Below are 12,000 nucleotides of genomic sequence, written 5' to 3' on the forward strand. Positions count from 1 at the left end.
TGGTGTTGTATGGTGTATTAACAAATGGAATGTTTTTTATTTATCCAAGAAACTTTTGGGTGTGTTTGTGTGTGTGAATGACGATGAGTGGGAAATTTGTTATCACAAGTCCTTCTTATTCAATGAGTGAAATGATTACAACTTTGATGTATAATTTAAAGGGTGGAGATTAGACCAGGAAATCCAATTCCGGTTTGGCTTTGAAGGGTGTGGCTACAATAGGGAGGGGCAAGCAGAGATGTATATAAAGGCTTCCATGGAGCCACATATCACAGTCAGAGGCTTGCATCTTGGAAAACTCCCTGATTCGGCTGGGATTTGGCAACATATCTGCATTGCTCAACTGGTATGTAAACCATTTTTTTTCCTTGGGTCATGCAGTTTGATATAGAGAAATTCAGACTCCTTAATAGGAACATGTTGAGGAGCTTGGGTTCCATTGCAAATGAGATTTTAGCCTCATCACCAATAATATCCCATGATAGCTTGTGTATATATTCCATTACTTTGCCTGATATAACTGTTTGAGACAAGGATTCTGTATGTTGTTCCAACTCTCTTAGAGCTGGCCATGTGCCTCCAGGTAAGCTCCAAATCAGACAATCTGATGAAAATGCTCCCTCAAGTTTCCCCTTCACTGTAATGGTCTTTATTTTTTTGTGAGGCCCTGGATTACACTGTAGACCTGTAAGCCAGGTATCTTTGATATCCTTCCACATCATATAGCTGAAATGACACATATGATTTACTCATGTGTATTGCCTTAGCTTTTCCATTGCCTCTTTTACACACAAGTTTTCCCTGTGGACATATTCTACTTCCCAGACACAGGTAAGATTCAATATTGTAGAAATGCACTGAAGTCATTCTGTTTTCTGGGAATTAATCTTGATCCATAACTCATGGATTTACATTGGTATGTTGGTTTCCTCGGTTTCTTTTTGTTTGTATAGGTTTCAGATATTTTATTTTGTTTTTGAGAAAGGGTCCTACATAAAATATTTTGATCTGACAATTATGTGAATATTTGCTTGATATAAAGACTTCCACATTACCATTGTGGGAGCCTCTCTTTCCACTACCAGTTTAGGTTAAACAGGCAAATTGATTTCTCTGTTACTGTTAGAGCATTAGCTCAGAAGCTTAGTGGTTGATATAATGTTGAGGAAGTTGTATTAAGTTTGTCTTGAACGTGTATTCCTTTCTGACTTCTTGGCAGGAGTCTTTTGACTCGAGACTTTAGAAGATGAGTATTCAGACCGCAGCCAAACTCAAGAAGCTGGCAATTCAGTCTCTGGTGAGAGATGAGGCTTTGGCCATATCCGCTCTGGAGGATTTCCCCTCTGTACTCTTCCCAGCACTGTTCAAGGAGGCTATCAGTGGCAGACAAACCAAGCTCATAAAGGCAATGTTGGCAGCCTGGTCTTTCCCCTGTCTCCCTGTGGGGGCTTTGATGAAGTCGCCTACACTGGAAATGTTGCAAGCTGTGCTAGATGGAATAGACATGCGACTGACTAAAGGGTTTCACCCCAGGTGAGCAAAGGTAAAGTATTATATAAGAGACCATGTGGGGTACACAGTAGAGCTTGTGGGGTCATTGCGAATGGCTTCTGATGGGATCACCAGACAGTGATTCAGGAACCTTATAGCTATTGTGTGCTTGGACTAAGGACAGTTATCAGTGGATTAGGGCTTTGATCCAAGCAGCCTCACAGTAGAATGTGCCTATCTATCCCTGCCATTCCTAAAACCATTAATAATGGGACTATGGAGAAATAATGAGTAACTTAGAGGCAGGAAAGTGGTCAGGGCCACACATGCCGCTCAGAGAAAATTGTGCAGCATGCATGTGTGCACATTGCACTGTTGTTTAAAAAATATACAGCTTGGCAGGCTGAGGGGTATTTCACTATAGAGTCACTTAGTGAAACCTTACTGAGGGTCATCGCGGCTGCTGATACTTGCCATGTGTTCACCCTCAGCAGGGGAAAACTTCAGGTTCTGGACCTGAGGAATGTGCACCATGCCTTTTGGAACATATGGGCCGGTACAGAGGACGATAGCTGTTCTTCGGAGCCCTTGGATGAGAAGCCGGTAGTGAAGGTCCTTCCCAGATATGTAGTGCGGAGGCAGCTGAAGGTGGTAGCCGAATTGTGCCTCAGGCCACGCCTTGATGAAGCACAAGCAGCCTTCTTGAAGTGGGCCCAGCAGAGAAAGGACTCCCTACATTTGTGTTGTGCAAAGATGAAGATCTGGGCTATGCCCATGGACTTTATCAGCAAGATCTTGAATGTATTTCATCCAGAGCATATAGAGGAATTGGAACTGAACACTCAGTGGAATTTGTACAAGCTGGCCGAATTTGCTTCCTGCTTTGGGCAGATGAGAAATCTTTGCAAACTCTTCCTGGCACCCCTCTACAAGAACGTCTTCAAGATTGCCAATAGGACAGGAGAGAGAGAAGAGCAGTATATCCAGGAGTTCATATCTGTCTTCTCCAAATTCAATTGTCTCCAGCATCTCTCCATGAGTGGTGTCCATTTCCTCAAAGACCACATGAATCAGGTCCTCAGGTGAGCAAGGATGGAGGACTGGGTCAGCTAGCAGAGCAAATTTTCCTCTTCCATTTTAAAGATTAGTGGGCTAGGATGCCTGTCTGTCAGTCACTGGGAACAAACATTTAGGGGCTCCTTAGAATATGTAAGTAATGTGTAGTGATTCCAAGTCTTAAATGAGCATGCCTGAAGCAGAGGACCAAAGGGAGATAAGGAGTAGGTCAGATATGGTCAGGAGGGCTTGAAATTCTTCTTGGAATACTAGGCAAACAATCCATCAAAAAGGGGACAGGAAGAGTTGAATGTACTTAGATCTTGAGGGACTCAGCAGCAATGTGAGAAGGTGAGCTGTCTGCTTAGATCTGTGGGCACAGCCTTCCCTCTCCCCCTACTACTCCGTGAGTGAAATGCTTGACCCTCAGTAGGGCTGAGTGCATAAGACAAGAGGGAGTGTGGACATCTGAATGATAGCATGAGTGACTGTGGAGAGGTCAGGGTGCAATGCAGCATTGACTGAGGCCACAGGTCATGTCCTTAGATCCTGTCAGGACTCTCCTGGCATGAAACTTCCTCCTTGGTATCCTGGGTTTTATAGGATATAGTGGTTTTCTGCTTGAGACTATGGCCAGCAGATCAAGTGTGGGTTTGACTTCACTAAGCTGATTCCAAAAGGAAGCATCTCAGATAATATCTGTGATCATTTGCTCACACTCAGCTTGGGGTCCCTGTTCCCTTCTAAGACATTGAAAAGCCCACCCCATGCTCTCCATCACCATTTGCCAGAACTAACCCTCTGGTCCCCTTCATCTCTAGGCACCTGATGACGCCACTGAGCTCCCTTTCTGTCACTCACTACCAACTTTCACAGTCAAACTTGGATTCCTTCTCCCACTGCCAGAGGGTCTTTCAGCTAAAACATCTGGAAATGAGAGGTGTGGTTCTAACAGATTTGGATCTGATGCCTATGAAATGTCTCCTCCAAAAAGTGGCAGATACTCTAGAAACTATGGATTTTCAGGGATGTAGGGTGAAGGACTCCCAGCTCATTGCCCTCCTACCTGCCCTCACACATTGCTCTCAGCTCACCAAGATCAACTTCTACAACAATTGCTTCTCCATGCCCATCCTGAAGGACCTTTTGGAGCACACAGTCAACTGGAGCAAGATGAATGTGGAACAATACTCTGCCCCTCTGGAGTGCTATGATAGGTTGGCTCATGTCTCCAGAGTAAGATTTGCCCAACTTTGTCTGCAGCTCCTGGAAACTCTCAGGGCAATAAGGCAGCCCAAGAACATCTCCTTTGCTACAGATAATTGTCCTAAATGTGGTGAGCGCTGTGTCTATGGCCAAGGTGCGAGATTTTGTTTTTGCTGGCATTGAGCATGGATACAGGACTTCCTGATGTGAATAACAGACAGGACTGGGACACATCTCTCATGCATGGTGGTCAGAGACTGTGACTTCAGACACTTTATACATGCTTGGAAACAAAAGACTGTACAAGAACTGAGATCCTGGAAGCTGAGCTTGGCATGGGAAACAATCTGTTGGACTGTGTGAACAGAGGACTTGTGGAGTCAGGATGACAACTTGGCTGTTTTGAGTGACTTCTGCCAGGACAGATTAAGAGAGGCTATGTAATGGACTTGCCAACTTTTGTTCTGAACTGTAATGTCAAGTCAATAAACAGAACCAGGGTTCTTTTTTTAGATGTCATTCCTGGTGTGTAACTAGCATAAAGTATCTACCTTTAATCATTCTGCAACAAATACCCTCTGGAGAGAGTCAAAATGAACACATGGATTCCAGACATGTAATGATTCAAAATCCTGGGTACATGGATAATGTTATAAGCTAAGGTGATTCACATATGGATCTCTAGGTTAGCATGTGCTAAAGAAGAATTCATAAGAACAATCTACATGTCTCTCACACTTCTTTTTTATTCCTTCCCATCCCTCCTCTCCCTGCCTGCTATTCAACTTCACAGGCCTTGTTGCTTTGAACATTTGAACTTGCTCCATGCTTGCCCACAGCAAACTCCTTTCATGCTCTACAGACAGACAACCAATCAAAGAAGCCAAACCCCACTTATTAAAGGAGGTGACTCCTGTTTTAATAGTACATTTTGCTCGAAAAGAGGGCCAAAGTTTGGTTTCAGCACTTTTATCATCAGATGCCTCCAGCTGGAACTCAAGCTTCAGGTAGTAGGTCCATCTCTTCAGATATCTGTGGATCCTGGCTTTTACACATTATGCACAATACATATGCATATACACCAAAATGAAAAAGTCTTAAAAAGCCTTCCATTTCACAAATATTTCACAAAATGAACTAATTTATTAAACTGAAGTTGCTTGAGTTGTGTGTGTCTCCAATGATTTTCCCCTACAGCACACTGTGAAGAGAATATGTGAAGTTTCAGGTGTATTAATTGAGCTTAGTTGTTGAGCAGCAACCTAGCTAGTGTTGGGCTCCAGTGGTTCAATCTCCTTGAGCCCTTATGAGACTAGGTTGGTTGATTCTGTAGGTTTTCTTCTGGTGTCTGTGAACTCTCTGACTCCTTCAATATTCCCTCTAGTCTTCCACAAGATTCCCTGAACTTTGTCTAATATTTGTCTGTGGGCCTCTGCATCTGTTTTTGTCAGTGGCTGGGTGAAACGTCTCAAAAGATAGTTATTCTAGGATTCTATTTAGAGAATATCATTAATAATGTCAGGGCTCTTGAACTCATTGTAAAAGGTGACACTTCCTGAACAGAACACCCATAGATCACGCACTAAGACCAACACTTTTCAAGTGTGACCTCAAGAAAGTAGAAATCCTCAGTAAGGCAAATACAGCATCAGTAGGTCAAAACAGTACCCTAAATAATGGCAAAAATATCTTCACCAGCTGTACATTCGACAGAGGGTTGATATCAAACAATGTAAATACCTCAAGAAATTAGACATCAAAAACCCAATACTCCATTTAAAATAAAAATGGAGTACAGAATTCAACAAAGAATTTTCAACAGGAAAACTCTAATTGCCAGGATATACTTAAGGAAATATCCAACGTTACTAGGAAAATGCAAATTGTATGGAGTCTGAGATTCCTTCCTATACACATGAGCATGGCTAGGATAAAAACTGAAATGAGCGCACATGCAGGTGAGGATTTGGAGCAAGGGAGACTATCTTGCATTTCTGGTGAGTGTGTAAATTTGCACACCATATTTGGAAATCAAGCTGGGTGATTATCACAAATAATTCTACTTCAAGGCCCAGTTATACAATTCCTGGCCATAAACTCAAAACTTGTTCTGTCATAGCACAAGGACACTTGCTCAACTTCATTCATAGCACCTTTATTCATAATAACCAGAAACTGTAAGCACACCACCTGTCTCTCACTGAAGAGTGGATAAGGAAAATCATGTACACTTCTGTCATGGAATACTAATCATATATTAAAAATAAGGATTATAATGCAATTTTCAGGCAAATAGATAGAACTCAAAAAATATCCATTCTTAGTGAGGTCATTGTGACCCAGAAGAATGTGCATGCTATGTACTCACTAATACATGGATATTACCCATAGACTAATGGAAAAGCATGCTACAATCCAAACACTCAAAGAAAGTAAGTAAGATTAGGGCCCTAGGTAAGAGGATTGAATCTCACTAGGTAAGGTAAATAGAATCTATATTACTAGTGGTTGATCAGAGGGAACTGTATGGGTGCTGGTATGGGACACAAAGAGAGGTATGGAAATCAAGTGTGTTGGGAGGAGCCGCCTCCACTGTGCTGGGAGAGAGAAATACAATCCATTTGGGGGCATCTCAGGTACAAGACAGACACACAGGATGGGGCAGGCTCCTGGGAGTATATGGGAGTGACCTTGGCTGGAAACTCAGGAGCTGGGGATAGGGAGACTGAAAGTGGCCACTTCCTGTAGTCAGGCAGGATTTCCAGTGGGGGGAAGGTAACAGCAACCCACCAACAAAACCTTCCATCTAAAATTTTCCCTGCCTACAATATGTGCAGGTATAAACCATGGTGCTGAGTTTGAAAGAATAGCCAACTATAGACTGGAGAAACATGAGGATTAACCCATGTCAGAAAGCCAAACTCTGACACTCTTGATGATACTTGGTTGTGCTTAAGAACAGAATCCTAGCATAACTGTCATACAAGAATCTTCATCCAGCACCTGGTGGCATCAGAAGGATATGCGCAGCAAAACATTAGGCAGAATTCAGAGAGAGTTGGGGAAAAGTCAAAAGGAGGATTGAGGGAGTCAGATGGTGTCAATTTACCACAAGGAGATCAAGAGAACCAAGTTTCCCGGACTCATTGGGGTTTATCAGAGACTGAACCACCCACCATCAAAGAGCATGCAAGGTCTAGACCTTGGCTCCCTGGACATATGGAGGAGATGCGAATCTTGGGCTTATTGCATGTCTCATAAAAACCAGACAGCAGGGTTTCTCTTATTCAACTTCATGGCCTTCCATGGGAAACTTTTCCCCTAGCTGGGCTTCCTTGTCTGGCCCCAGTGGGCACAGATGTATTTAGAGCTGATGTAAATTGGTGTGCCAGGGCATTGTGGAAACTGCTGGGGGTAGGGCCTGTGTGCGTCTTCTTCTCTGGGGAGAATGGGAGCAGGAAATGAGGGGGAAAGCGTCACAGGGTAGGTATGGGAAGAAAGCAACTTCAGGATGTGATCAGATGGTAAAGCGAATACACAAATGAATTAATGAAAACCCAAAGAAATGATAGATAGGGAGCTAGATATGTTTCACAGTTAAATGTTGCCTAATGCAAACTAAATAGAAACACATTCTATCTTATATATGGTAGCACCATGTTTTCTTAAGCCTCATATTTACACTAAAAATCATTAAATATGCTAATATTGATATACAGTAAAGTAATGAGGATTGTGAAGCTTTGTGGCTACTGTTAGTATATACTTATACCTGATAATTAACATATGTTAATTATTCAAACAATGTTGTTTCAGTCACACATCATGCTACATATATAAATAGCTAAGTTTATATTTATTTTATTTTACTCTCTGCCCACTGCACATTTTTTTCTTTTTCCTCTCTTTTCTTTTCTTTTTTTAAAATTAGATGTATTCTTTATTTACATTTCTTTTTGGGGGAGGGCTTTGGATTTGTTTTTTTCAAGACAGGGTTTCTTTGTAGAGCCATGGCTGTCCTGGAATGCACTCTGAAGACCAGGCTGGCCAAGAACTCAGAAATCTGCCTGCCTCTGCCTCCCAGGTCCTGGGATTAAAGGTGTGCTCCATCATTGTCTGGCCTTTATTTACATTTCAAATGTTTTCTCCTTGCCTGGATCACCCCCTCCCAAATGTCCCATTAGACCTCTTCCCTCCCCCTGTTCCCCAATCGAACGCCTCCTTTATCCTTGTCCTGATATTCCCCTACACTGCTGTATTGAGCCTTTCCAGGACCAGGGCCTTCTCCTTCATTCTCCTTGTGTTACAAGACATTTTATGAAAAAATTATTTTCCATAAAGTAAAAGCAATGTAAAGGGGATGGATATATAACTGAGCATTTTAGAGTGCTGGATTCTCTAACGAATACATCCGGTTCATTTGCCTGCTTATATGTAGCAGCTTCTGTGTCCTGTATTCCCAGTGCTCTTAACTGCTGAACCATACATTCAGTAAATATGAGGTAAACATGATCAAGGATCAGCTTGGCACATAGTCTACAGATAAGCCAACAAGACAGGAGCTAGACAGGTAAAAGGCTCTTACCACACAAGGATGCAGAGGTATGGACTCTTTACTTTGCATGTAGCCTAGGTTATAGATGGAAACTCTTTTATCTAGGCAGCCATAAAATTAGTGCTGGGGTTCAATACAGGAAAGGATCTCAGTATCCAAATGTGAGAAGTAATATAATACAGTCCTAGAAACTTGAAGGTTGTGAGCTGTATCACTCTTGATTATGAGAGCACCTGCAACACGGAGAAGGCCAGTGACTCATTAAGGTAAGCCCCAGTCTTAAGGACAGTTTCTTCACAACCTTAGAACTGGCAAGCCTGCCCCTGAGATTACTCAGTAGGCACTTCTGGAAGAAAGTTACCAGATATTCACAGGTTGAGGATCAAGCCTAATGGTTGCCAGTGTCCTGTGATAGCCAAATTTCTGAAGAAAATGTTGGGAGAAGCCGTTCTCAGAAGTTCCACTGGATTCCAAGCCTGTAGTCTGTGGCTTCTGCCTGTTAAATCCAATTGACAATCAAGGAAGTTAATGGTAGCTCACAGCTTTGGGCAGCAAACAGGTGTTCTGAGTCACACAATGTTCCTTCCAAGTTCCTACAGGTGTAGCTCAGGGGTGACAACAGAAAGGAATTGTGTGTGCAAGGAAGATGTGAGTGGCTATATTCTAAGGTCACAACTGTGAAGCAGCTGCTACACATTCATTGGTGCTAGAGGGCAGCAAGCTACCAGAATAATATCTCAGAGCACCAGATCAGCAAACGGGCTGGAGTATGTTGGCCAGAGAAAGAACAGGGCTTAGCAGCAGGATCACATCCTCAGGCAAGTCCAGAGGAAACCCTCAAGGGCAGAAGTCACATAAACAAACAAACAAGAAACAAACCAAAACAAGAAAACCTGCCAGGCTCCCCAACCTCCTACTCTGACAATCATGCAACAGAAGGTCAAAGTCACCAGGACAGGGCTCCTAGCACTTTGGAGAAACCATGCAGACTAAACATAAGAATCTACTGTGCCCCACCCTTTGCATGAACTTCTTCAAGGACACCCAGGACATGCTCCGCAGAGGGACACAGGTCAATCACCGAAAATCGCTCCAAATAAGCTTGCAGGAATATAATAGGATCTGGAATCTATTCCCTCCCACTGAGTACAAAGCCTGGACCTGAACAAAGCCCCTTTCCCACCCTTGGGTGTTTTGGCAAAAGCCTACATTGTGTCTAAGCCTGGAAATTTATCAGGCTCAGTAAAAATGAGTCATTATCTTTATCTTTGACAAGAGGTACTTTTAACTCTTCCATTAAGAACTATAGTGCTGAGTAACTTATCAAGGTCAGTGGTAGCCCCTAGGCTCCATAATTCCCTGTGCATCAGTGCCATCCAGCTCAATGTCTCTTTTACCTTGGACCCAATTTACACTGAAATTCTTTCTTTCCGGTATGGATTTCTCCTTGCTTTTCCCAAGAGACATCCTTAGCTCTTTGGAGAAACCTGTTTTCTCTTGACCAACGGGATTAGTACCTTCACTGGGTTTCATTCATGAAAACTAGGACCAGAGACTGAGCTGCCTATTTACCACTGAGCTACAATTATTGGTATTTGGTTGGGAGAGACAGAATCACATTGTGTCGGCTAGGTAGAGTCAGTTTGGAGCCATCCTTCTTCAGTCTCCTGACGCTTTATTTCACCACCTTCCTGGATCAGCTCTCATGCTGTTCTGTACTTGATAACTGTCTTGCTACATTTGTGTATTGGTGTACCAGCAGCAGAGCATGCGTGTAGATGGGGGAGGACTCAAAACTGCAGTGGTTTCTCTCCTTCCACCCGAGGGCCCCATTACTGAACTCAGCACTTATTGGGCGGCAAGTGCTATTGCTCTTTGGGCCATCTCACTGGACCTTAAGCTCTCTGGAGGATTTTCTTTTAGAATTGTGTTTTGGGTAATTTTCGCTTTGCTTGATTGCTTGTCTGGTTTTGGGTTGTTTGGTTGTTTGGTTATTTGGTTGGTTTTTGAAACGGATGGTCTGTTTAACATGTCTCTTTCTTCCTGAACTCAGTCTGAACAACATGCTGACCTTGACCTTAGTCGTTCACCTGCTACTACCTCCCTAATGCTAGTTTTAAGGATTGTACCTGCGCCATCTAGTAAACTACACTTTGTTTATGTGTTTCTTTGTTTGGTTGTTTTGGGGCAGGGTTTCATTGTTTAAGAGCCCTAGATGTCCCATAAGCTACTCTGTGGTCCAGTTTGGCCTCAACATCAAAGGTGCCCCTGCCTCTCTTGAGATTTAGGACTGTGCTACCCTGCTCAACTCTGGTTTAATTATAAGACAGATCCTCACTCCATAGGCTTTACTGGTTTTTGAATTATTTATTTAGATGAGGGTAGCCTTGAACTCACTGACCCAGTCAACCTTGGACTCCTGAGGGGATGGATTAAAGGTGTGTGCCACAAAACCCAAGATAGAGCTGCTTTTTTAAGATGATTGATTTTATGGGGAGTGGTGCTTGTGTACAAATAGGAATGGATAACCCTCACAGGCCTGCTGCCCTAGCAGGTCAGAATGAGGTTTCAGGTTGGCTGGAACTGTAATCACAGATCATTTCAAGCCACCACATAGATGATAGGAATAGAAGATTGACAGGTGCTCACACTTTCTAAAGCAACCCTTCAGCCCACGTCCCACTCTAGATTACATCTCCTTGAGGAAGGTTTTTTGGCTGATCCTAGTTGACTTACTCTCTGCATCCTTGGGAGCCAAGGGCACCATCTCCCTCACACCCTCCTTTTTCCTTTTGCTTTCGTCCATTTAGGAAGCAGGCTTTGTAGAGATCACACAATACTACAGCTTACAATTTAGATGAACATGACCATGAACTGAGCATCTTATCTCAGGGATGTCCCAGCATCCTTGCTGCATGCCCCATCTTGTCTGCTGCAAAGAGAGTTGTAGTTAGAATTCCTGTATGTGGGTTAGCTCCCGACCATCTGAGTACATGCAGAACCCTGGCTAGTATAGTAATGGGGTCAAGCTATGCTCCGGCACCACCTCTAGAGTGGTTGATGCTGAAATTTATTGACCGAGCATCCACTTCATTCCTTGAGCTTCAATGTATAGTCCTGTCTCTGATATAGCAATCTGTTCCAAATCCAGTGAAAAAGAATATCTTCCAATTATGTCGTGTCTCTCATCAAAAACCAATTAAACCCTTACCTGATGCAAACTCTGGTCACATGAATAAAAGCAAACAACAAATAGTTATTCATAACAATAATCCTAGCCATAAGAAGGTTTCTGAGGCTGAAGGATTCCTAGAATTGGACCTCTAAAACAACCTTGGATTCAGAGCATGACATGGTCACTGGTACAACTTGAAAACTGAATAGATCTTATGCAAATGAAGGAATAAATGTACCCACATGGTGTTGTATGGTGTATTAACAAATGGAATGTTTTTTATTTATCCAAGAAACTTTTGGGTGTGTTTGTGTGTGTGAATGACGATGAGTGGGAAATTTGTTATCACAAGTCCTTCTGATTCAATGAGTGAAATGATTACAACTTTGATGTATAATTTAAAGGGTGGAGATTAAACCGGGAAATCCAATTCCGGTTTGGGTTTGAAGGGTGTGGCTACAATAGGGAGGGGCAAGCAGAGATGTATATAAAGGCTTCCATGGAGCCACATATCACA

The 12,000-nt window shown here is 42.8% G+C and overlaps 1 protein-coding gene across 1 annotated transcript in view; it reads left to right on the forward strand.

Moving 5' to 3' along the window:
- LOC127696295 (PRAME family member 12-like) overlaps positions 1-11,134 on the forward strand; it is a 33,328-nt gene extending 22,194 nt beyond the window's left edge. The window contains 2 exon segments of the mRNA XM_052198864.1: positions 1,983-2,198; positions 11,119-11,134. Of these exon segments, the coding sequence (XP_052054824.1) occupies positions 1,983-2,198; positions 11,119-11,134 (232 nt within the window).
- Positions 11,135-12,000: the final 866 nt, after the last annotated feature.

The sequence above is a fragment of the Apodemus sylvaticus genome, chromosome 11, assembly GCF_947179515.1.
Source record: "Apodemus sylvaticus chromosome 11, mApoSyl1.1, whole genome shotgun sequence".
In the NCBI taxonomy this organism is placed as follows: Eukaryota; Metazoa; Chordata; class Mammalia; order Rodentia; family Muridae; genus Apodemus; species Apodemus sylvaticus.